This window comes from Coregonus clupeaformis, chromosome 2, assembly GCF_020615455.1.
Source record: "Coregonus clupeaformis isolate EN_2021a chromosome 2, ASM2061545v1, whole genome shotgun sequence".
NCBI lineage: Eukaryota > Metazoa > Chordata > Actinopteri > Salmoniformes > Salmonidae > Coregonus > Coregonus clupeaformis.
Window position 1 is genome coordinate 4212524 of NC_059193.1, and position 27637 is coordinate 4240160.

The 27637-nt window shown below is 42.9% G+C and overlaps 1 protein-coding gene across 27 annotated transcripts in view; it reads left to right on the forward strand.

Moving 5' to 3' along the window:
- Positions 1 to 6809: 6809 nt before the first annotated feature.
- Positions 6810 to 27637, forward strand: part of LOC121586406 (transcription factor 7-like 2) — a 94905-nt gene continuing 74077 nt past the window's right edge. For 14 of the 27 annotated variants that reach the window (XM_045225899.1, XM_045225908.1, XM_045225907.1 and 11 more), the window contains exons 1-3: positions 6810 to 7444; positions 7598 to 7664; positions 7806 to 7930. In XM_045225899.1, coding sequence (XP_045081834.1) covers positions 7256 to 7444; positions 7598 to 7664; positions 7806 to 7930 — 381 coding nt within the window. In that variant the 5' untranslated portion in view covers positions 6810 to 7255. The remainder of the gene's footprint in view (positions 7445 to 7597; positions 7665 to 7805; positions 7931 to 27637) is intronic. The other 13 variants (XM_045225898.1, XM_045225901.1, XM_045225911.1 and 10 more) reach the window with 2 other exon arrangements.

Below are 27637 nucleotides of genomic sequence, written 5' to 3' on the forward strand. Positions count from 1 at the left end.
CTCCATTCACCTACTCTGCGTCTCACAAAGACATGGCGTAAATCTCAAATTTGGACTCATCAGACCAAAGGACAGATTTCCATCGGTCTAATGTCCATTGCTCGTGTTTCTTGGCCTAAGCAGGTCTCTTCTTCTTATTGGTGTCCTTTAGTAGTGGTTTCTTTGCAGCAATTCGACCATGAATGTCTGATTCACGTGGTCTCCTCTGAACAGTTGATGTTGAGATGTGTCTGTTACTTGAACTCTGTGAAGCATTTATTTGGGCTGCAATCTGAGGTGCAGTTAACTCTAATGAACTTATCCTCTGCACCAGAGGTAACTCTGGGTCTTCCTTTCCTGTGGCGGTCCTCATGAAAGCCAGTTTCATCATAGCGCTTGATGGTTTTTGCGACTGCACACTTGAAATGTTCCAGATTGACTGACCTTCATGTCTTAAAGTAATGATGGACTGTCGTTTCTCTTTGCTTATTTGAGCTGTTCTTGACATAATATGGACTTGGTCTTTTACCAAATAGGGCTATCTTCTGTATACCACCCCTACCTTGTCACAACACAACTGATTGGCTCAAACGCATTAAGAAGGAAAGAAATTCCAAAAATTAACTTTTAACAAGGCACACCTGTTAATTGAAATGCATTCCATGTGACTACCTCATGAAGCTGGTTGAGAGAATGCCAAGAATGTGCAAAGCTGTCATCCAGGCAAAGGGTGGCTACTTTAAATAATCTCAAATATAAAATACATTTAGATTTGTTTAACACTTTTTTGGTTACTACATGATTCCATATGTGTTATTTCATAGTTTTGATGTCTTCACTATTATTCTACAATAGTAAAAATAAAGAAAAACCCTTGAATGAGTAGGTGTGTCCAAACGTTTGACTGGTACTGTAGGTAGGGATAAAGTGAGTAGGCAACAGGATAGACAATAAACAGTTGCAGCAATGTATGTGATGAGTCAAAAGAGTTAGTGCAAAAAGAGTCAACTCTCACGCAAAACATTGATTGATTGAATGGAGACAGCTTGTGTCAATTACAGAACATTTTCTAGGATTTTCTACCTGCAGCAAACCTAGTGGATAATGCTGAAAATACCAGTCAAAATCAAAATAACTAAATAAAATAAAATAAACAACTGTCGCTATCCATAATATGGTGTTTGTTTTTTCTCGGTACATGCAATGTCCTATACAAAGAGCACCTGTGCGCAATCAACTGTGGAGCTATACACCCTCTACCCATGTGAGCGCACCATTACTGTACATCATATGTTTCTATATATGGGCTCCCGAGTGGCGCAGTGGTCTAAGGCACTGCATCTCAGTGCTTGAGGCATCACTACAGACCCCTGGTTCGATTCCAGGCTGTATCACAACCAGCCCAGCGTCGTCCGGGTTTGCCCGGTGTAGGCCGTCATTGTAAATAAGAATTTGTTCTTAACTGACTTGCCTAGTTAAATAAAGGTAAAATAAAATACAAATAAATATACAAATATGATTGGAAAGCAATTCCACAAAGTGTGAGAGCGAGACAGAGAGCAAGGGGGAGAATGTAAACACATGATGTGAATAAATATCTGAAATTAGCCCCTCTGTATGGAAATCTCATTATCTGACCCCCCTCCACAATCACTACATACACACTTAATTTATCCACAAACAGGGCAAACTGCTCTCAGTACAGTTGTAATTATGGGCCATTCTTCTGAATGTCATTGAAACATTGTTCCTGGTCTTTCTCCTCCTGGTCTAAGACCTGCTGTTGCTTCCTCAGGAAGATGAACCATAGAGGTAATGTGGTCCAAAACACAAGCCCATTGTTATAAGAGGGATTTCATTTTTGTCTGAAACATAAAGCGGGGGTCAGGATAGCAGTTATTTTCCACATGCCTCTTGTGCATCTATTTTGATGTGGTTGTTTGTGAGATTTGTGAAAAGATTAGAAGAGACAAAAAGGCTGGTTATCCATCCATTTTCTTTATGGTAATGTCTAGTCCCACACCTGACCTGCTGTCAGTGGAAGCCAAATGCCACAAGCCTTGTCAGCATCTTTATAATGACTGCACGTATTTTTTTATAAGACCAGACAAAAATAACAAACTTAACAATGACAACAAATTTGAGTCACTCTCCGCAAAGACGATACTCTCATATTCTGACTGCTGACAATAAGACCACCAGAATGTGCTTGTGTGAATCGTCCAATTTAGCACTAACCCATATATAAATCTATGATGTAGGCCTCCATAGTTTTTCACTTCTCATTCAGTAGTATAACAATACAATAACACCCAACACAAACCTTCTGTGTCGTTGGCCTACTATTGACCATTACCTAACGTTTACAAGCCAGAGCTTGGCTCGCCATCCAGCGAGACGATTTCTCTGACAGACAGGAGTACGCTGCTGTGCCTTGGCTGACATATCGGAGGTGACCACAGGGCTTGAGGTCAGCAAACACATGCCCTAACTGTGTACTGTAGCTCCAGGCGCTGCAGCCCTGTCTCAGGTGGGTTCCATGTTTAGAGAGCTCCAGGTCTGCCTCATCCACTGATTAATCACTATCACATTCATTTCTGAAAAGCCTGCTGTTTGTTTTGGATGAAGGAGGCAGTTCACTTAGTTCCTCTAATATGGTTCCCACGATGCACTGTTTTGTAACGGTGGACGGGTTGGAGACAGGCAGGTGCTGCCAGCAGCCAATACCTACCGAGGTAGAAGTAGAGCTACAAAACCAGAATGTTGCCATTTATCATGTTAGTCTGACCTGTTAGTTGCACAAGACAACTCTTCTTCATGTTGTGCTTTTTACTTAGAAACATTCTAATGCCTACAGTGCCTTGAAAAAGTATTCATCCCCCTTTGCATTTTTCCTATTTTGTTGCATTACAACCTGTAATTTAAATTGATTTTTATTTGGATGTCATGTAATTGACATACACAAAATAGTCCAAATTGGTGAAGTGAAATGAAAAGAAAAGTTCAAAAAAATAAATTACGGAAAATTTGTGTGTGCATATGTATTCACCCCCTTTGCTATGAAGACCCTAAATAAGATCTGGTGCAACCAATTACCTTCAGAAGTCACATAATTAGTTAAATAAAGTCCACCTGTGTACAATCTAAGTGTCACATGATCTGTCACATGATCTCAGTATATATACACCTGTTCTGAAAGGCCCTTGAGTCTGCAACACCACTAAGCAAAGGGCACCACCAAGCAAACGGCACCATGAAGACCAAGGAGCACTCCAAACAGGTCAGGGACAAAGTTGTGGAGAAGTGCAGATCAGGGTTGAGTTATAAAAAAATATCCGAAACTTTGAACATCCCACGGAGCACCATTCAATCCATTATTTAAAAATGGAAAGAATATGGCAGCACAACAAACCTGCCAAGAGAGGGCCGCCCACCAAAACTCACGGACCAGGCAAGGAGGGGATTAATCAGACAGGCAACAAAGAGACCAAAGATAACCCTGAAGGAGCTGCAAAGCTCCACAGCGGAGATTGGAGTATCTTTCGCAAGCCACTGTATATAATATTATCCTTTGTACAGAACGAGTATATAGGTTGGGGAATTAATTTATAGTGTTCAATAATCTAATCAAACTACAAATGCTTGGTTAAACAGATTGTTAAAGAAATTGTGGCATGGCGATAGTATTGATTGCATAAGACAAATCTTTGCTCATTTATGCTACTTACTCTCTGACGATATATTTGTTATCTTTTCTGTACTTTTCTGTAGGCCTGCTACTTTTCTGTACTTTTCAGCTTTATGAGTTGTATTGTATGTTTGTACTGTACACTGGCAGGAAACATTAAATAACCACGTTCAAATCACCTCTTGAAACAAGTTTTATTTCTGTGGTCCGATTTGCTTTTACAATAATGATGAATATACATCATAAAAGGACCTTTGCATAATCAAAGAAAATTTGTAATCAATTTCCCCATTATTGTCCTTTACACAATGTGGAGAGCCATTAGAAACACATAATTGTGGTTAACCATGTCATTATTCATATGATATAATTCATCTGAACTGTACTGGAAAAAATCCTAAAATGGTTAGCAGTGCCTCCCCATACAATGGGTGGAATTTGCAATTGACTAAATGCAACAACAAAAAAAGGTTAAATGCCAAGTTCCACTTGTTAAAGACAGACATCTTTATATTGCTAAATTCATCTAGCTCAGTGGGGATCTGGCATGAATCAAGCTGTAGTTACCATTAAACAGGGCTTTAAAATGCACATATTGTTACTATGAAAACAAGTGGTAGACAGACCCTATAATATGCTAGTTGAGACCAGAGCCATTTCAGCCTGCATGGTCGGGAATATAGAGGCATTGTGGGTAATTAACCGTTTGCACACAGAGTTTAGCATGTGTGCAGAACTATCTTGCTCGAGGTTGGCTGTAAGGACCACTAGGACTATAATAGCTATGTTCACTGTAATATCTAGGAAAGAAGAGTGGGTAATCTAATACAGTAGCGTGTATTGCTGTATGAAGTAGTGAAAATGTGAGAGAATTTATAAATTCTATAGATTTGATAACATTCCTCCAAAGTAAAATGATGATAACACTCCACACACCCCAATGAACTCTCAGGCACCTGCTGAGGCAATCCAGGAAGGGGCAAGCTTGGAACTGCACTGCTTTGGTCTGGTCTGTGTGGGCTCCAGGTTTGTAGAGATGGGAGGGGTGGGGTGTCTCTTCTCTGCTGCTACACAGACATACATGATTACCTAAGAAAAGCATCCTTATAATCCCTCCAGCCCCTCAAATGCATCCTTCCTTCCATCCATCCATCCTTGCTAGAGGAACTCAATAATTGGAAAATATTGTGTAGGTTTCCACCATACTGCTTTCAGCTGATCCAGTCATGCCTGATCAGTGATCATATTGCAGAAGGATGCGCTTTTAAAGAAGCCTGTTCTAAGCGAGTCGATATAGGCTACAGGTTCATTATATAGCTCTTATCTCTGTCATGCAGTAGGTCTATGTGAAATAAATGTTTGTCAACACAGTATTTTGACAACTGAGCGGAAGACAGACTCAAAACAAGTATATTATGCCATTTCTTGAAAGACATTGTGTTACTATAGCTGTATATTTGGTTTTTCTGGAAGAAACATTTTATGATTTATTAAACATCACTTTTATGATTGTTAAATAAAATATAGCTTTCCCAGGCTACCTTTTGGAGCCCCAGTGGACAACTGAGCCACACACACACACACACACACACACACACACTTGAGTGGTCTTTCTAGAGCAGCCAAGTGAGAGGTGAGTGTCAGCTATAGCCTATTCAGTAAACTGCTTATATTTTCACAATGCTTTTTTCATAGGCTACCACCGACAGCTTGTTTGGGGGTCATCAAAATAGGAACCCTAGGCTTAAGTAGAGATATACAATTGAATAATTCAATTTCAGAATTAAGAGTAGCCTAAATAATGAAAAAATCCAAAGCACTCATTTTGTTTCTCCCCCTAATTTATTCAAACACTTCATCGCATTAATGATATTCATCTGCTGTTTGATGTCCGCATGACCCTGATTGGAATAGAATATGTGGCCGAAACCCAAAGTGGATGATAGAATAATGACTTGTTTTGAGCTCCAGAGGTTGCTGTTTTTAAACAACATTTGGGAGATGAAGGTGTGAAAACAAGCAGCAATAAGCATTGAGGACTCTAGTCACATATTCAGGTAGGCTATTTTCTATTCAATATAATTGAAGTTTAAAGAAGATTAGATAGACTACTAGCTAGGTAGGCAATTTGTACACTACACCATAGGCCTACTAAGCTACTGTCAATTGACCGTGACCTGGTGTAGGCCTAGAGCTATCAAGGAGTTAAGCAGATTTATCATTTGACAGGCTACATAGTTTTTTACACAAACAGTGGATTTTATCGTGGCATTCATTAAATTGTTCTACTAAAAATGTCTAGCCAAACGTCTAATTAAAACCACTGGATGACCATTATAAATAAACCTGCTCCATAATGTAATGATACAATTTTTTCGAGTGCCGTTAAGAATTTGCATCAATGACTCAAATGAGCTGAAAAGTTTATTGGTGGCATTTTTTATTGTGCTTTAGAAATCTGTCAGATGGAGAAAAGAACCCAGCACAAATACCAAGCCCCTGCCTGTTCTTTTATAATGAATAGGCTACAGGTTAGTCCTAAAACCCGGCCTCATTAGCCCCTCTGGCTGTAGTCTTCCCAACGTTGTGCCGACTGTCAGAGCACGTCTGTACCTCCATCATCGCGTCCTTTATATTTCACACTCCATGCAAATATAGGCCTATCTGAAGTAGAACAACATGTTTTAATGCAAATACATAGCCTATGCATGCAACCTAATTCAGGATATAGTCTAGAATAGAAGATTATGCAACAAGATATGAGAAATGTACAACAAAATCTCTAATATATTTTAAATATATTATAGCTTGGTTTAAATGGGCTAAATAAAAAAGGAAAGGGTTCAAGCTGTCATAGTGATCAAAATGGTATTCATACTACTTCATATCCAACCCGAAGCTAATGTTGAAAGGCTATAGGCTTATTCAAGTTCATTCTGGAAAGCATGCGTGGTAAACTTTTGGCCCCTATGTCTTGGCTTTTCAAAATTGCTACATTGAAACTGGAGAAAATAAGGAAGTGCTCTCAATTCATTTTCAGTGGGAGACCGCCCATATATTTAATCCGCATTTACAAGTAACTCCTGTCTTTCGCCTATTTTGCTATACCAGCACAAAAGCAAACAGGGGCGCTTCACTGTCCCGCGCTCCTCAACCAAACTGCCTTTTCTCACTCGCTTTTCTAACTGCACACTCGTCCGTCGGCTTCCTCCAGCCTTTTTTTCGCTCCCTATTTATGAAAACGTCACTTCAAGTCCCTCCCTTTTTGAATCTCATTAGTTTCTTATGTGTTTCTCCCTGTCAATAATCCTGAATCCAGACTCTCTCTATTTCCATCCCTCTCTATCTGTCAATCAGCGCCGCCTTTGAACTGAAAACCACTCCGACCAACTTCAACTCACTCAATTCGAGCGGCTCAGCTCCATCTCCGGCTTCTTTTTCTGCCAAGGTTCCCCTCTTTTTAGTTTGTACAAACCGCCAGTGCTTGGAAAACGCCAATACAGACTCTAAACTTTAACTCGGATTCTAGATCACCAAGATCAAGGGTTTAAAACGTTGTGTTTTTGCCCCCCAAAATTGCTCGGGAAAATGCCGCAGCTCAACGGCGGTGGAGGGGACGATTTGGGTGCGAACGATGAAATGATTTCCTTCAAAGACGAAGGGGAGCAGGAGGAAAAAATTTCGGAGAACTTATCGGCAGAAAGGGATTTAGCAGATGTCAAATCTTCTCTTGTAAATGAATCAGAAACAAATCAAAACAGCTCGTCAGATTCGGAGGTAAGTGAAATAATCGGAATCGATTGTCCATTCGGTAGTTTGCAAACGTTTACTTATTGTGCGCGAAATGTGCAGTGAAACCACAGTTTACACAACTAATTATTTCCCTATGTGTTTCTTTAATGCAACCCCTGTGTTTCGTTGTTTTTCAAGGCGGAAAGACGGCCTCCGCCTAGGTCTGAAACTTTCAGAGACAAAACAAGAGAAAGTTTAGAGGAGGGTGAGTTTCTGCTTTTCTGTCGCTTAGATTTGTACACAATGGCATATGAGCGTACCGAGTGGGTTTCTTCTGGAATCTCAGATGTATAAAAGTTGTCAAGGCACTTATAAAAGTTTTTCTTCTTTCCCCCCGCCATGTTAGCTGCGAAAAGGCAAGATGGAGGGCTGTTCAAGAGCCCACCGTACCCGGGCTATCCATTTATAATGATCCCCGATCTTACAAGCCCGTACCTTCCGAATGGATCACTTTCTCCAACAGCTCGCACAGTAAGTTCATTTATTTACACCGATGTGCGTACATTAATGGACACACACAATCCACGTAGCCATGAACAAACGCGCATTTACACCCAGCAAAGTGTGTTTAACTGTTAAATGTAGCCAGACGTTTCGCAACTTTTCATGAACTGTACAATGGCATGCATGTCGTTTGCAACAATGTGCCTGCATGTTTCTCTGTAGCCTACAGTAAGAAGCATGCCAGGAATAGGGATACTCAATGCATTTCCATCACCTCAAATAAAAAAATGGTATGCAAGGTCATGCGCCCATGATGAATATTCTATTTATTGTACACCTGTGATCAAATTATAGTACAAAACATAAACATTAATTTGAATAATAACATATCAGTTTATAGTGGACAATTGAACAATATTATTATGCTTCTTCTTGATTTTTTAATTATTATTGTTATTATTATTATTATTATTATTACTGTATTATGTGAGTGTTAGATAGGCTAACTCTGACTTTGATTTCATACCGCCTCCTAATATAAATGTAATATAATGTTGTACTGAGCCTTGGCTACGTTGTTTGCACAACCTCATTGAAAACATTTTTGTATTTTAAGCTTAAAACACATGCCCCATTTAAACCTTTTTATCCCAGGGCAGTATAATAACACCTAACACAAGTTTCTATAAATATATCAACAATACAGGAACCTCAGAAAAGCATTGAGAAAGGACCTTATAAAAACAAAGCCAATGTGTTAATTAGTTTATTTATGTAATTTGCATTTGTCAAACTGCATTGACATTAGCTGAAAGAGGCCTATCATTGACAGTTACTTTGAATATGCAGACATTAATATTTTTACCTCAAACGTTTAAATAAATCTGAAATCATTTATTTATAGGCAGGAAATGATGTTAGATTTTTACATGTTGTAGCCTATGTACTGCATGTATACCACTCTAGCCTGTAATGGGTAAACCATCGCTCTTAAAAGCATGTGCCATGTAAAACGTTATTTATAAATAAATTCATGTTATTTATTAGAGGCAATCAGCTCTGGTATAATTATGCATACTTACTCATTTACTCGCCACCTCCTAGTCCCACTGGGCAATGCTTAGGCGGGATCATTTTCAATTTTTTTTTTTTTTAATGGTTGCAATTACAAGTCATTGCTTTAGGACCTGTCATCTCGTCTTACAAGGTTAAGGCAAAGACCAACCATTAGGAAATATGATCGTACCCCCACATATACCTCTGGGTAATGAAACTGATATTTGTTTCCTCAATTTAGTCCACCACACACACCTTGAAAATAAACACACATGTGATAGACAATGCAATGCACCCCTTTGTGTCTGACACATTTTCACTTGTTAAGAATTTTAAGCATCTTATAACATGTCTACAAAATAATTGCACATATGACACTTTTTTACATCTTACTGAATTATCTTGCTATTTGTATATTTTATGATTTGGTGTTTTTATTAACTGTGTGTCTTGAGCATATTTGAGACCGTTTGCCATTCTTTATCATTATTACGCAGGAGTGTGTCACTCATGTTCACAATACTGGCGGACTAGTCATCCTTTATTCACACGCACCTATGCACAGGCATACACACACACACTGGGTTTAAGCTGGTTATTTGTTTCAATGGGTTAGTTTCTTTTTGCACATGTTCACTATAGTGCCAGGTCCAGTACAAGCTCACATAACTTCCACATTCAAATGTGCTTATATACCAAACTGATCAGAACAAAGTCATGGAATGCCCTTGCAGTGTAAGAAGATGCTGCTGTACATGTCTCTATCTGATATCAGGTCTGTGTACAGTCTACCTCCTTGTGCCCATTAGTTCAGTGGTTGTCAGAGGTAATTCAAATCTGGAAGGTTTTCATAGTAGCCTATTTGATCAGTTTTGTTATACACTGTCTTTCTGTTTCCTCTACCCCACCACCTCCCTGTATCTAAGATAAGATCATCTTCAAAAATACAATTTTAGAAACGCCCAGTGAGCCATGTTTAATTGGTTTACAAAGCAGGGAGACATTGCAAACATGATAGAATTTATTGCACAAATAAAACGGCGCTATAAATGTTCAGTACAGCTTTATTCAAGATCACGTCATACATTTTTAGGCTTATTATGGTTTACCTAGTGTACTAACTCAACCCCCCTCTCATTAGGTCGGTTACATTTGAGCACCATGTGTGTCCACCCATTAGTGTTTTCTTTGTGGCTGTTGTATTCATAAATGTATAGCATCAATAATTCACCTGGGCATTGATTATCTGTCTTCCTCCCTAACTAGTAAAGAAGGCTCCAGAATATAACTGGTACTGTGTCTGTGATTAGAAATGGCTAGCTCGCTCCATTGTTGTATGGTTCTTTCATATAGCAGGCTTTGTCGGTTGCTTTTTCTCCTCAATCCAATTGAACCGTTTGATCAATTTTGGGTCTCATTGATGCAGACGGTTCAATACTATGATTTTGGAATTCATGTTTTGGCATGTGTGTGCAATCGTTTTTTGTAGTTTCTTTACTTTTAGACGTAAAATGGCCCAATTTGATATGATTGTGATGTTAGTGATGTTACAGCCTTGCCACTTGATTTATATTTTTTTGTCAGCTGGCCATGATCTTGACATTTTGGGCATGCCTTTCTATGCTTCCTGTGATTCCGTTACTGCATTTCTTTTTTTGCTTGTGAGTCTGTTTGTGTGTTTGAATGTGTGGAGGTTACTATAATTTGTCTGACCTCAGACAGCTATAACGAGCGAGAGTTTGTTTTTCCAACCACCTACGTCTAAAAAGCTGTACAATTTGGGATAATTTAGCAATTTGACATGACGTTGTGCCCAGGGTGTTAGGCCTCCTGCCCTCTTAACCCCCCTCTTCCCCTCGTCCCTCTATTCCTTCTTCTCCCTCCTTTCTCAACCTCACACAAAGGCCTGCTGGTTCAGTGGGAACAGGTTGAATTGGTGAAGTGGCCTGGCCAGCTAACCCCGGGTGCCATGCTGTTTCTTGCACCTCTCTCTCTCTCTCTCTCTCTCTCTCTCTCTCTCTCTCTCTCTCTCTCTCTCTCTCTCTCTCTCTCTCTCTCTCTCTCTCTCTCTCTCTCTCTCTCTCTCTGCGATTGTGCAGATGCTTAATGCTAACATGGGGCTTTCTGAAAAGGCGACAGGTTAACTCCAGTGCTGCTGGCTAACATCACACCTCAACAGGTATGCAGAGAGGAGAGAGAGAGGGAGCGGGGGCATAGGGCTGCAGGGCCGTAAATCGTCCAGGTTTATTTACTGCTTCTCTGACTTATGAATGTTAAGATATTTGACACCACCCCTGGCCCCATCATTCCTGGGGCCTGCAGAGTTTTGGCTGGGGTTTTGGTTTTTCTGTTTCAACGTCTAATTATGAGTAGTTTAAAAAAAAGAACCAAAAAGAGAGAGGGAGAGAGAACGCAGCACCCAGCATCCACTGTTCTATTTCGAGTAAAAAAATACGCTCCCGAGACCCGTGGCGATTCCACAGGAAGCTTGGCGAGAGGCATTGTATGATTGAAACAATAGCCCTTTCCCTCTTTTCTTTGTTTCATTTGTATTGTTGCACCAGTATCGCTCCTATTGTGGTAGACCCACCTATTTAAAAATTAATGCCACTTGCCTACACAATTTTTACATTTTCGGGACGGAATGGTGGATTTGTGGCAAGATTAACATCAGATCAGCAGTCGTATTTGTACATCGGCCCGAATTTAACACCTAGTGTAATCCTTTGTGTGTATGTAGATGTACTGGTATGGGCAACATTTTATAATTGACACATACAGTATTTTTTAAAACATGTTAGCAGCATATGCATAACAATGGTATATCATATGGATAATGTGTGTTCTGGTACAGCTCTGAATGGCTTGTCCCTGCGAGGTGAGGAAAGATAGCTTAATGCGGATTTAGGGGATAGACCCACACCTTATCAAATTGGCTTTACATGTTAATAGGTCTTAATTGCAATCCGCAGGGGGTTCATGGCACTACGTGTCCACATTTAGTCTCTCCTCGCAAAACATACTCCACATTTTTATTAGAAGGTTGTGCTCCTTTTGTCCTGCAAATGACTTTTGTTTACAAAGTATGGCGGAAGCAGGACACGCTCTCTTTCTCCCGCCCGCCCTCTTTTTCTCTCTATCTTTTCTCTTCTTTCTCACCCCCCCCTTCCACGTCTCTATTTTTCTCATCCCATGCAAGGAAAATAAAAGGTCCTTATTTTTATTGAGCTTGATAAACACCCATAAAAAGTGCAATCTGTTTTGGATTTGAGGGAGTAAAGTTGGGGAGCAAAGTTTGGCACCATTAAACAACAATTGGGGCCTGCTAGACATTAGCGGTGCGCTGCACATTCTCCGAGCTTAATTAGTCCGAACTGTAATTGTTCATGGTCTGCCAATAGGAGTAATGCTCAGGAAAAGTGGAGTTGCACTAAATCGGCCCACAGTTTTTAAAACAATAAATCACTCGCATATTTGTGTCGTGATTCAGATGGAGGCTCGACCTCTCCCATCTCGACATGTGGTAAATTGTAAAGTCAATGAATCGCAGATGTAGAGAGAGAGGGGGGTGAGAGAGGGAGAGTACAGTAAGGTTTTGTTAGCGCCTGGTGAATGAATGGTAAAGATTTGCGCTGTAAATATTTACGTTTAAAAAAAAAATCTTTCACTGGCAGGACTTAATTGTCTTATGCTGATGATGTTGGCATGCTAAGCTGTGTGAAAGCATACAAAAATGGCTCTCTGTCAGTTCGTTTTGAAACGACACACAACAAAATCAGTCAGTCCAACATGTTTATGGGTGTGTTTTTAATTAGGTATTGAAATACTGTGATGGGAGTTGTTCCCTAGTGGTAATGAACAGAGTTTGGGTGTAGTATATGCTCAACTGCACATCCAACCCTGGTTTTGTTTAATTTATTTATCAAACTTATGCAATTGAGCTTTGTGTAATAGAACTACTAATCTGATGTTCAATTTCAAAATGCGTGTTATGCTGAATGCAAATCTTTTATCAAAATAGTGATAGGCCTATTACAATTTAATGGAATCTATAACTGAAATATCTAACTTTTCTTTCTTAATAGAACTGTAGCTGGGAAGGCAAATTGCACAGACTACTGACAAATACACCCCCCCACTGCTGCATGCTATTCTGTCTCAAAAAACAGCATTGGCTTAGCAGCTGTGAACTGGTGCCCCCCTCTTCTCCTTCCCCTCCACTCACCTTCTCTCTCTCCTATGCATTTCCATAAAGCTCAACACAAAGATCTCCCTGTACATCTGGAATGCAACTTTTGTCATCTGTTAAATATAGTCTTGCTGCCGGCCCACAGGGCTTGGGGCTCCCTGAAACATGGAAATCAAATTATATCCTATTTGTGTGTGTTTGCATTTGCATCTATGTACCATATGTGCGCGGCACAGTATGTGCATGCAGTGTGCACTCACATGTTTTATGTTCTATGCACTATGCTCCCTAGATCCGAAGTATGTAAGATGCGTGGATGTTCCTTGAATTTCAAGGGGCATTTCTTAGGATTCTTTGCTCTAGTGTCCTTATATCTGTCAAGTGTTCTGATACAAACACACGTGTTGGGAGTGTTGGTTGCGTTAGTCCTGGACTGCTAGTCGAGATGTCAAGGTTTACCTTGCAGGCAATGACTCCTTAGATGATACTGATAGACAATCTCATCCTTTTATTCTATAATTCTACTGAAGCTCAAAGTTGTTTTCTCTTTCTGTCAATTATGGGATCAATATAGTTTAGAGCAGGTGCTAGCAGGGGTTTGTATTCCTTTACAATAGAGCTGTGCTTTGGCACAGCAACCAGTACAAATATGAGATGTAGGTCTGTAGTATTGATTGCCTGTTTAATGATAATTAGACAAATTACCTTTATAGTGAATAACTGTATCAGTAAGTATGTAGCATTTTTTAAATGCATATGTAAGATATTTTACTGTATGTTTTTTGGGTAAATAATTATTGATACTTTTATACAATTTTAAGACTAGGTATATTTATTTTTCGTTGGAGTGTGCATATTTCTGTAAGCCCATTCATTCGTTATGCCGTGAGTCCCCAGCAGCGAAAGGAGTTTACCAGCGGAGTGGGAGAGAATGTGGGGTTTAAGAAAAGCGGGAAATGCGTCCAGCGGTGTGTGTGTGTGTGTGTGTGTGGGGGGGGGGGTTCACACAGGCCGTCTGAATAGGGCGCATAATTGCTGTTAATGCCAGAGCAATGAGAGCAGCGACAGTTCCTGGTTAGATCTCTAAACAATAGTGCCCCCAGGCCTCACATTTATCTTCCCCCAAAAAAACAGCGGGACTAAGAGAAGGGGGGGGACAAGTTTATTGCCACAGTTGATGTGGATAGGCCATTTGTGTGACTTTTCCTCTTAATGATTCTGGCCAGTTGTCTCCCAATATTTACTTGTTTCCATGCCTCGTCATCAAAATGTCGGCCCCAAAAGCGTAGTCGAGTGAGAGTATTATTTGACGGTGGAGGAATTTGGTGGTGCCGGGCTTGTTTAGATTGGAGTGTGTTTGGGGAGGGTCAAAGTGCAGGGAGGCTGACATGCTTTCTGTTGGAAAAGGAGCTGCCCCTCTAACCCTTTTATGATGAGAGATAGGAGTGCTTGAGGTTTCCATTGGGTGTGTGAGTGTGTAACGTCATCACAGCTCTTAATGATCATGTTGGCTATATAATGACTAGCTATGCCAATGTGCAGGGAACACCTGTACTAGGCCAGCCTTTTATGGATGTGTCAGATTGCTCTAGATTGTAACACTGTGTGGAAATTTCACTCAGGAGAGCTTGGTGTTTTGGGAGAAGTGTTTATGAAGGATCACCTGCAATGTTTGGTGAAAATATGTGAACCAACACCACCCTTCAGCACTTAATCTTCCCTATACCATCTCACCATTGTTATAAACTACAACAAACCTATCTGTCTATTTTTTACTTGAAAGGGAAAATAAATTGCATATATTAGGACATTGTCATTACAATATTAAATCCTGCTTACAAAGATGCAGCAGTCTGACGAGTGTCCTGTTATGGTGATTATCTGCTGTATTAAAGATATTCAAGGATTTCTGTATTTGTAAGCAACATAGATAATTTGGTATCCTGTCTGTCCAGTTTGTGATTGCAAATGTGGATTCTGGAATTTTCTGTTTATTCAAATAATCTAGACAAAAGCTTTCAGATGTGAGGGACCATTTTGTATGTGTTAAAAACATATTGGAGAAGTGAAAGGTGATAACTCAAGAAGTTTAATCTTCTAATTAAACTTTTAATTGCAGGAGGATAAGCTCTGAGGAGTGGATTTTGTGTAGTGTGTGTGTGTGTGTGTGTGTGTGTGTGTGTGTGAGCACACTAATGAGGTGATTGTCTGCTTGTTTGCCGTTAAAGGTGCTGGATTTATAACTGCTTGAAAAGGTGAGGGAGCTTTAGAGCCAGAGCAGAAGAAATGTATCTACTAATCTCCGGATTATTGTAGGATTTAGAACAAAATGTTTCAGAGATTACTGTATGTAAAAATGCACAAGGCTAATGAAATGTAAGCCCTTTGCACACACTGGAATAGTGAGAGATTTTCCGGGTCTGTGCAACAATTTTCAGAAAAAATAATTAAGAGAGTAGATCGAATACCACATCTGACACTGTTGTGGGATATTGTATGTTGTGGTCTGTGTGGGTGAGTGGGTGGGGGGTTGTTTGTATGAAAAGCATAGGTTTAAATGCCCCTAATGCATTCTACTCTCCACTGAGGAATGGTGTCAGCAGTGTTTGGGGTCAATTCCAAACGTGAAGAAATTGACTCCCAGCACTGAGTGAATTGTCAATTGGCTCCCCAAGGGGTCAAAGTGAATTGAGTGTCTGTTTGGACAACTGGCCCGAGGTGGGATGAGTGGCCTTCGCTGTCAGCCAGAGGGGACTGATGCGGAATGAGGACCAAATCAACTGACAAGCAGAAGGAATTTAGCCCTGTTGAAGTAGAAAACAATTGAATTCAGCATCCCAATGTTGAAATAAGGTTTGGGTTGAAATAATGACCTGTTGTGCACAGTGTTAGCAAGTCATATAGTACTAAGATAGATATCTACAGGGAAAAGGATGAAAGTAAAGGATGATTTTCTAGATTAGGCCTAGTACAGTATTATAACAGGTTTGATTGACAGTCAATTGAAAGGATTTATATGTAATAATGATAGAAGACAAATATGAAGATCTTTGAACTGAAGTGATTAATGAAATATTGAAAGTATACTAAGGGGTCTGGATTGTCATCTTGCGGGGGTGGCAGGTGACGATCATGTGACCGGCTCTTGTCACGTCCATCACAGTGCCCTTTAGAACGAGGAGTTTCTTTACCCCCCCATCTTATTTTTTATCTTCCACTTTACTGCCCCTCTATCTTTATGCGTCGAGCCTTGCATTCTTCAAATATCAATAAAGATACATTGCTGGCGTTGTCATAACAGGTGATGTTTAGTGGCAAGATTTCAGGATGGAAAACGTTCCCAGTTTTAACTCTTGATCTTCTGGTTAGCTCATCTGCCTGTGCCCAGCTGACTAGCCTAGCATTTCTGAAGAAATAAAACCCATTCAGACATTACAGTGGAGGTCAAAATAAACATTTTATGGCCATGCTAAGTCTTTATTGTCAATTCAGTCTAGATTCTGTCTGTCTGTACATATGTATTTGTCTTTGGAGGATTACCCTGACGACTTTGACTAAACACTGAGCCTGTCTCTGGTCCGTCCTGCACTGAGGCCTCAGTGGAGAGCAGCTGCTCTGGTAGGGTGGAGGAATTCTCTGCTGTTTAAACAGTGGGTCGTCTCAGTGCAGGCCTGAAGGACCGGAGGGAAGGAAGTTCCTCTGTGTTTACATAGCTGAATTGTCCTGTGGGCCCCAGAGTGTCTAATGCACTACTGTTCAAACACTACACAAGTGTAGAGATGACCCCCACCCACACCAGTGTTCACAGCCATAGCCTCCTCTGTCTGTCTCTGTGTGTTTGCATGGTTGCTTACAGGCCTCATTTACTTCCTAGGTACCACAGCCATAGGTTGCTTCAACCTGGAGGTTTGCATGATTGATATTAAAGAATTGCAAGGCTCTATTTATCTCAGCAAACAGGGGAGGGTTGAGAAAGGGTGTGGTTTAGACTGACAGACAGACATAGAGATAAATGGCCCTTTGCTCCACCAAGGCCTTGCCTACTGGGCAGCCAGACATTGACATAATGGTGGAGTCATCAAACTAATTGTTGTTTGAATTACCTGTTATGATCCGATGACAAATCTCCCCCACTCCCGCCATTGGAGCGGAAAATGTACCCGGGATTTGCATGATGTTAGCAAGTGTGTAAACTGCGCTTCAACAAGATGGATAAATGCAATTATTGGGCAGACCTGGAGAGGGGAAAATCAATTTAAAGTCTGTAACACTAAACAGGGGCTGTGGTTAATTCATTTGGCCAATTTACGGGTGATGTATGAGTGTCGGGGCACATTAGTCAGGGAGGGGAGTTGGGCCTGAGTGTCAGTCTGTGTGTGTGTTCAGGGGGAGGTTGGCGTTGAGATTCACTGCTGTAAAAAAAACACAGTCTCCTTGCAACCAGACCCCCCTTTCTCCTCCCTACCTCCTCCCTCTGCCTGCCATTACAAATGGTCCCTCAGCAGGGAAATGACAAAAAGATACACTGAGTGCAGAAAAGCGGGATTGCTGTGCAAATGAGGCGGGGAAAGGGGCTGTGGTCCGCTGGGCGGTAGAGTGAGCACCGGCAGCATCTACATACCAGGGGCTGCAGCGCTCAATCAGGCTCAGTCCACTGCCCCAGCACCCAGCCTGGCCCCCTGACCTCACATCCCCCCCATTGCTAGTGGTATACTGCTGGGGTAGTTTTCATACAAGCAACAGTGGTGACAAGCACACTATATAGCGTAAATATACTATGGGTAAAGAAGTGCTAGCACTAGTAGTAGTAATAGTAGAATGTTTCAAAGTAGCTACAGTGGTGTCTTTTGTAGGCCTAGCTGTTGTTGGACTGTACAACTCAATTACACCCCCCCCGACCCAGCTTGACTTTGATACTCTCAGTGAACTCAGGGGAGTTTACAATTAAGTTACAATTACAGCATGGATTCCGATGTTTACTCCAGGCACGCAAGGCTCAGGGCATCAGCCACAGGCAGTCTTACTGTCACGATCGTCGGTGAGAGAGGAGGACCAAGGCGCAGCGTTGAAGGCGAACATATTTATTATATTAATGATCACACGATCAAAACAACAAAACGATGACGTGACAGTCAATGGTAAACACAAACCAAATACGAACAAGAAACCACACCAAATGAATGCCTAACGGCTACCTAAGTATGACTCCCAATCAGAGACAACGAGCTACAGCCGTCTCTGATTGGGAGCCACCCTGGCCAACATAGATATACCAATCCAGAAAGTGAAACCTAGAACACACATAGACTATACACACCCTGGCTCAACATATTAGAGTCCCCAGAGCCAGGGCGTGACAGTACCCCCCCCTAAAGGCGCGGACTCCGACCGCGCCCACCAAATACCACAGGGGAGGGACCGGGTGGGCACTCCGCTTAGGCGGCGGATCCGGCTCGGGCCTGATCCCGCTCCCTCTCCAACCCCCCAAAGTACCCCTGGTCCGGTCTGGCCCCGCTGGCCGGAGCTGGACTGCACACTGGTGGAGCGGATTGCTCTAGCTCCGGCGTGAAGCATCTGACCGGTGCCGGACCAGCCACCGGTGGAACAGGCACGGGCCGTGCCGGACTGACGACGCACACCACTGGCTTGGTGCGGGGAGCAGGAGCCCGGGCCAAACCGGGCTGACGCAACGCACCACTGACTTGGTGCGGGGAGCAGAAACGGGCCGAGCCGGGCTGGACGGCGCACCACTGACTTGGTGCGGGGAGCAGGAACGGGCCGAGCCGGACTGACGGCGCACCACTGACTTGGTGCGGGGAGCAGGAACGGCCGAGCCGGGCTGACGAAGCGCACCACTGACTTGGTGCGGGGAGCAGGAACAGGCCGGACCGTACTGGGGACACACACCACTGGTCCTACGCAGGGATCTGGAATGGGCCGGACCGGACTGGTAACACACCCCAGTACCTCTCGCCGTGCCTCTACACCTTCCACCCCCTCTTCGACCAGTGGCCCCCGTAACCTGGCGGCCTCCTCTGCCAACCCGCTGGGCCGCTCTGCCGCGGTCTCCTGCTGGCCCGTCGTCCACGGCGTTAGCCCCCCCCCTAAAAATTTTCTGGGCGTCTCTCCTACCCGTGGACAAGGTCTCCATGTCCCTCGCCAGCCTTTCGCCCTTCTGCCTCAATGTCAAGCCCTTCTCTTCCTCACCCGGCTTGACCCAGTCGAGGAGGCGAAGGAGATCTGCTAGAGATCTCCCTGGCGATGGCTCCTGGACACGCTGCTTGGTCAAGTCTTGGTGGTTTCTTCTGTCACGATCGTCGGTGAGAGAGGAGGACCAAGGCGCAGCGTTGAAGGCGAACATATTTATTATATTAATGATCACACGATCAAAACAACAAAACGATGACGTGACAGTCAATGGTAAACACAAACCAAATACGAACAAGAAACCACACCAAATGAATGCCTAACGGCTACCTAAGTATGACTCCCAATCAGAGACAACGAGCTACAGCCGTCTCTGATTGGGAGCCACCCTGGCCAACATAGATATACCAAACCAGAAAGTGAAACCTAGAACACACATAGACTATACACACCCTGGCTCAACATATTAGAGTCCCCAGAGCCAGGGCGTGACACTTACCTATCTGCTTCTAACTGTTCTCTTAAAGAGCGACTGCCCTTAACCAACTTCTCGTTTTGAATTTGATCTTTGATAATTTTGGTCATAATGGCAGTCTCGTCCAAAACAGAGATTTGCGAGATGATAGGAAAAAATGGTATGTCGCGGAATGAAGGGTACCATAAGAGTTTTCCTTGAGTTGGGTTTATTTCAATCCTGCCCACATGCCCACAGCTGGCAGCACCCAAGTAATCATCAATTCGGAGCTCAGCTTCATGTGACCCGATCGTAATGCCCATGGTCAATTTTGTTTGATATTCAATATCCATATGGGGCTAGTTAGGGACCAGCAGTAAATTACACAATGTACATGGGACATTATTTTATAACATCAATAACTCCAAATGTCAATGACTTAAAAACCTCAAACCAACTATAAATTGTATATTGTATATTGAAAGGATTTAATGAGACAACTAAAAGATGTGCAATATTAACATTTACGTTGTGTAATTTATTGATGGTCCTTATCTAGCCCCAGAGGTAGGCTATCCAATGTCAAACCAACTTTGCCACAGTCGCACACCAGCCGGCTAGGGCTAATTGGCAAAATCAGGAAGTTCCAAGGCCAAATCAGGAAGTTCAGCACCCCTTTAAAGAAGCAACATTACTCAACCCTCATAGAAATGTTTATTTTTATACAGTGGACCGAACATGTTGTCTATCTCACAATCTGTAGCCTATTTAAAGTTGAAAGATTTGGCCTGCTCTGTACACAGTCATTGTTTCCCGGGAGAGAAACCACTCGACACTTACGTAAGTCAAGCGATATGCAAAAACAGTGGTTACAGCGGGGCGGGCGCGAGACTTGGGGAAGCGTTGGTTTACAGCTCCAAGCCACAGATTGAATCAGGGGTTTGATATCTAAGAGACATGAGAGGGTAAGGCCTCTCTAGCCATGGTATTGAGGCTTTGTAAGTGGTCTTGATCACACTTAAGTGCCTCTTGGTTAAGATGTTGCTGTGTGTGTGCCTACTGTGTGTGTGTGTGTGCTGTCAGAGGAGGTGTGGATTAGTGTTTGTCACCTGACTGCCAGGCAGCGAGCTTCAGGAAACCAGAGTCACTGTGTGAATGCTGGCACTTGTTCGAGACAGGTGTCAGAGCTGCCAGCCATGGCGCCCACCCTGCCACACACACAGCAGCTGGGAGGGCAGGGGTCCATGGCTGTGGCGTGGGGTTAGGAGAAGGTATTGGGTGGAATTCTTCACCCTAATCTCAGCGGGGTTCAGTTGGTATGGCACTACAGTGGTCCCATGGCTTAGTGTTGTTAGCAGGCCACTTGATGCTACTACTGTGGACCAATGGCATTTGATTATTTAATCCAAGGATGCGGGTTAGTTTGCAGTGTAGGCCTAGTGATTGGAGCTGTAGACTCCTGTCCTTCCAGCTTGCCAGAGCAGAATCTTCCGTACTCAACATATCTGCTATTCCCCCACCCTTAGCCCCAGAACCATGGCAGAGTTGGAGACTGCAACAGGAAACTCTTATTTTCAAGGCCATGGAGTGGATGTGCATGAGATACTTCCTCTGAGCCTTACGTTTGCCTGGGATGTTGTCTGTATTCTCCTCTGCCCACCACCCCCACTCCTCCTCATCCTGTTACTTGGCCTGCGGGATCGCTTTGCAGACCCCCACATTTTACGAATCCCTCTGGAAGAATCCCTCAATTTCTCAACTTGCCATGTGGTTGGTAATATCCAGCCATCTTCCAGAATCCCCCCTCCTACCCCCTCCTCCCTACTTCCTAGTCGCTCACCACCCTCTTGGGAGAACAACTGCTGGCCGCGCTCTGTAGGCCAACGGAATTCCTCACCCCGACAAAAAAACAACAGCTTGGAAGTTTTCTATATGCTCCGAGGGTCGTTTTACAACATAGGACGTGCCACTCGACGCAACTGTTCTCATTTAGTGGGGAGCTGCCAGTCTTATTAGGGTCGTGAGAGGGACAAAGTTTTTTCACAGCCATTATAATGTATATGGATTCAGACTTGGCCCAGTCAAAATGACTCAACCTGGCGAGTCAGTCTCAGCTTGACCCATATATCCCCCTGGAAATTCCTGTGCTGATTTAGGCTATGGTGCTCCGTTCTAATGGAGGAGAAGAGGTGGGAGTTGCCATAGTGTTCTTGTTGTGAGGGGAAATGTTTGTTGCATTGATGTCCTCCTTGTCCCTCCGATGGTTAGGGTAGATTTATAGCCCTCCTCCGGCCTGTTGGGCTCCACCCCCCACTAGCACGAGGCTCCGAATAAATTTCGTAGAACATGACACACCACGGTGCAACCAATCAGGGCAAGATATATACCCAACGACCAAACGGGCAGCCAATCAGCCTGGAGATTTACAACCAGTCAGATCCAAGCATTTATCTCTCAAGTTCAAGTATTTATGAGTGCAGCAATATTTGTGCTATTAAGTTCTAGCCTAAACTAACCAGGAGGTGTTTTTCTTCATTGGTTTTGGCTTTGGCATTTGTAATAGTATCAATATGGAATCAATATTGGTCGGCATCAGTGTTGGTTTGAAGCACGTCTGAGTAGCCAACACTTCGAAATGATGGGCCAGAGATTGAGATGCTTGGGGAGCTGTGGTCAGAGACGCTGGGAAAGCCGACCTCTAATTGTTCACAGAAGCCATTGGCAGGAAGAGCAAAGCATCTGCAGGGCGGACACTGAGCGGAGCTCGCTCACTGCTGGGTTTTCAGGAAAGGAGCCGAGTCCCGGGATGCTCCCCAAAGACAAACTGCCGGGCCCAGAGAAAACCCATAAACCAAACTCTCTTCCCTCTCTCCTTTTAAGAGACAAACACTTTCCTCACTTTTAAAATTGCCCTTGTTATGTGGTTTACCAAACTAGGCTGTTGGGAGCCTACTTGTTTTGCATAGGCCCTTGTTTTTTTTATTCATGAAAAATAAGGGTCTATTTTCACTGGCACTGATTACAGTATTATCGTTTTTTTTTTAAACTAACACTGTCTTGCGCTTGTATTCTTCATGCCTTCTTGATCTCCGTCACAGATGCTTGGCAAGAGGCACATCTGCTTTCTCCCCCCACCCCACACTTGTAGCACAAATCCTGTTTTGTGGTGTTTTTGTGTGCCATAATTTAGCAAATAACATCAGTAATGATTAAATTGGGCATAAAGTAATTGAGAGGCGGCCTGCTTGCCATCTGTCTCGTAAGATTACTGTTTCTGTGTAATTAAAAGTGTGACCTTGAGGCCGTGGTGGGAGGTGCCAGTGGGCAGTCAGAACCACAGGCCTGGGCTGGGATCTCTTATTTTAGAGGGGGGGGGGGCCAAAAGTGGCAATCTCCTTTACATGGGATGTGTCCTGTATGCACACTAGTAATGTGCGGGTTTACTCATAATTTATAATTGAATAAAGCAAAAACAATACCTTAAAATCATAAATATATAATTCTTGTGCAATTTATATCTATAGGCTACATTGAGGTTTTTCTTTCATTATTTTAGGCTATCTGGCATTAGTGCATAAGCCTGAGCTTTAGGGCCTAATTGTACTAGCGCCAACTAGCCTACACGCCAATCGCCAAATGCTTTTGGGAATGGGCAGAAAAAGTTAATGTTGATCCACCGTGGCAAAAAGGCCAATGTCGGAGTTTAATTAAATAAGAGAAAAACAGTGAAATGGAGAAAAGGGAGTGCCAGAAAAGGAATGTTTGGGAAAGATTTGGTTAAGTGGTAAAAGAGGATGATAGCAGTGCCGGCTATGTTATGTGTGATGATTTTGAGGCGCTATACAAATTCCACAATCACAAGACGTTGGACTTCGAATAGGCCTATGGCACGTCAAGGGAACTGTAGCCTACTGTTCAGATGGGTTAAATGGAAACTGAAATCTGGACACTGACTGTAGGTCTATAACCTCTCACCTAGCCTTAATATTAACTCATGCAGAATGAAGCTGCATTAAAATGATACACCAAATGTAGGAAAAATGTAGAAATATGATTTCTTTCTTTCAGCATCTTGAGAGAATGCAAATGCGCAGTTAGGGACCGTCTGTAGAGGTGCTATCTTTATCAGCATCATAAAAGCTGATAGTAATTCAACCACATAAAATATGCATCCAAGCCGAACTAAACTCTTATCAGAAAGATGTTGGGTCGTTTTTACAGCTTTCTATTTCATTACAACCGGTCAAACTGACTTTGGAAATCCTGCACAGAAAATCTTTCCATTTTTTTTTCTCTGGTCCCTTAACGTCTTTGCTCCACGAAAGTAGCAGAGATCACAGAGAACTTTACTTTAGACCGAAGCATTAATTCTATAAATATAACATTATTCTGGTGAGAAAGGGTTTATTTAGTCTTCTAGGGCAACATATAATGACAGAAGAGAAGCTGCATGTATCTAATTATTGACAAGTTGACTAACAAATAGCCTTCCAAAATGTCTGAAATTATTAGCAGAAACATATTTAAAAAGAAATAATATATATATATATATATATCCTGCACCTCCTGTCAAAATAACGTTCTGCCGTCTCTGACTGTAGCCTACAGCGCATTGTCTATATTAGTGGGTTAGGGTCAGGTGCGGGCCTCAGATTTTCAATTTGTCACATATAGTCTGGTGGTTGCGGATGGCTTATTAGCAATTGCGTGCGGGTGAACAAACAGCTGGCCCGCGCACCACTAATACACACAAGTACTGGTCCGTGTCAAACACCCAAAACCTCCTTCAATTTGGAGGGGTGAGAGGAGCCCCACAAAGTCGTGGTGATCCCTGTGTGCATCCAGTGTAACCACGAGAGGGCGGAGAGATAAGGGAGGTGAGGGGGGCTGAGGTGGGCCGGTTTTAACTCTGATTTCACGTCTGGTTTTGTTTTGACTCCTGAGGTTCAGTTTCCCCTGGACAGTGTCCAGAGACTACAGAGCCTGCTTTTTTTCACCCCTCCTCTGAAATCCCAAAGTGAAGGGTCCTGTAAGGCCTGGAATTGGATTTGAGATTTTATCTTGTTGCATGTACTAAACAGGACAAGGAGATGGGGGTGAACTGTGAGTGAGTGTGAGTGTGTGTGTGTGTGTGTGGTATGCATATTCTCTGCATCCCCATTGTGATAACACACCTAGATCAGAAAAGGAACTGAAGGACTATACCATGATTACACATACAGTGGGGAGAACAAGTATTTGATACACTGCCGATTTTGCAGGTTTTCCTACTTACAAAGCATGTAGAGGTCTGTAATTTTTATCATAGGTACACTTCAACTGTGAGAGACGGAATCTAGAACAAAAATCCAGAAAATCACATTGTATGATTTTTAAGTAATTAATTTGCATTTTATTGCATGACATAAGTATTTCATCACCTACCAACCAGTAAGAATTCCGTCTCTCACAGACCTGTTAGTTTTTCTTTAAGAAGCCCTCCTGTTCTCCACTCATTACCTGTATTAACTGCACCTGTTTGAACTCGTTACCTGTATAAAAGACATCTGTCCACACACTCAATCAAACAGACTCCAACCTCTCCACAATGGCCAAGACCAGAGAGCTGTGTAAGGACATCAGGGATAAAATTGTAGACCTGCACAAGGCTGGGATGGGCTACAGGACAATAGGCAAGCAGCTTGGTGAGAAGGCAACAACTGTTGGCGCAATTATTAGAAAATGGAAGAAGTTCAAGATGATGGTCAATCACCCTCGGTCTGGGGCTCCATGCAAGATCTCACCTCGTGGGGCATCAATGATCATGAGGAAGGTGAGGGATCAGCCCAGAACTACACGGCAGGACCTGGTCAATGACCTGAAGAGAGCTGGGACCACAGTCTCAAAGAAAACCATTAGTAACACACTAAGCCGTCATGGATTAAAATCCTGCAGCGCACGCAAAGTCCCCCTGCTCAAGCCAGCGCATGTCCAGGCCCGTCTGAAGTTTGCCAATGACCATCTGGATGACCCAGAGGAGGAATGGGAGAAGGTCATGTGGTCTGATGAGACAAAAATAGAGCTTTTTGGTCTAAACTCCACTCGCCGTCTTTGGAGGAAGAAGAAGGATGAGTACAACCCCAAGAACACCATCCCAACCGTGAAGCATGGAGGTGGAAACATCATTCTTTGGGGATGCTTTTCTGAAAAGGGGACAGGACGACTGCACCGTATTGAGGGGAGGATGGACGGGGCCATGTATCGCGAGATCTTGGCCAACAACCTCCTTCCCTCAGTAAGAGCATTGAAGATGGGTCGTGGCTGGGTCTTCCAGCATGACAACGACCCGAAACACACAGCCAGGGCAACTAAGGAGTGGCTCCGTAAGAAGCATCTCAAGGTCCTGGAGTGGCCTAGCCAGTCTCCAGACCTGAACCCAATAGAAAATCTTTGGAGGGAGCTGAAAGTCCGTATTGCCCAGCGACAGCCCCGAAACCTGAAGGATCTGGAGAAGGTCTGTATGGAGGAGTGGGCCAAAATCCCTGCTGCAGTGTGTGCAAACCTGGTCAAGACCTACAGGAAACGTATGATCTCTGTAATTGCAAAGCAAAGGTTTCTGTACCAAATATTAAGTTCTGCTTTTCTGATGTATCAAATACTTATGTCATGCAATAAAATGCAAATTAATTACTTAAAAATCATACAATGTGATTTTCTGGATTTTTGAAAATTACAGACCTCTACATGCTTTGTAAGTAGGAAAACATGCAAAATCGGCAGTGTATCAAATACTTGTTCTCCCCACTGTATACACATACATTCACATACAAACACAGGATGCATGGCTGAAAAAAGACATTAGACGATGTTACCAGTGTGGGCTGGATGGCGTCTTGCAATACTTCCGCTGGGAGTGGTGAGGGGACAGAAAAAAAGGCCCAAACAAAAATAACTGTTTTAATTGCTATGGCGCAACCACAGTGTGGCTGGCAAGGCCTGGGTGAGGTGGCACCAGCCATAGGGGACCATGACCGAGACTGGGCGAGGCTCCAGGGAAATTACAGGGTGCTCAGGGCAAGAAATAGAGCCAGCGGCCTCCACTGCCTGCTACCCCTTCAGCAGTCTGCCTGCTCCACTTCAGCTATCATCTCCAAGTGCTACTGTTGCCATCTCTTACCACTTTCCACTCACTGTTTCATATTGCTGCTCCAGAGATAATTGGTATCTTTTCAAAGTTACTGTGTTTCACATAGTCAATGTTTCAGTCAATAGACCTGTGTAGCGGTAGGCCTAGACATTCACGATGTGGAAAAAAAACCTCAGTGTTTTCTAGTGTAGCAATATTTGGGCTGTTTCTCTAGATTTTACGTCCTCATTTTTTTTTCATTTTTCCCCCTTTCAGTGTTTTGCTGTACTCTGTGCCTCTGTATTCCAGCCTCTCAGGCTATCTGTTTCTCTTTCTCTCTGCTTCTCTCTCTCTTCCTCTCTTCTCCCTCTCCCCCTCCTATCTCACACAGTATGTGCTCTGATTACCTTTCGAAACAGGCAATAAGTTGATTGCTTTACAGAGATGATGTAAGCCCATACCCTAGGGTACATCAGGTTGGATTTCTCCTGCTTTATCTTGTAAAGCCTAAATTAACAGCTGGTTTGGTTTGAGTTCTTCTGGATCTGACTAAAGGATTAGGCTTCGTTCTCATGTGAGTCAATCTGGTTTGATTTATTGCAGGTCTATCAAAAAAGATCAATGGGAGTCCTTTTGAAAGTAAATCCTTAATGTCATCATTGTTTTTGTTTTTTTGTCTCACACTCCCTCTTTCTCATTCTCTCCCTCCACCCGCCGTCCTCGTCTATCCTCCTGTCTTTTCTTCCCCCTAACCCGTCGTTGATAGGGAGGGAGCTAACGATC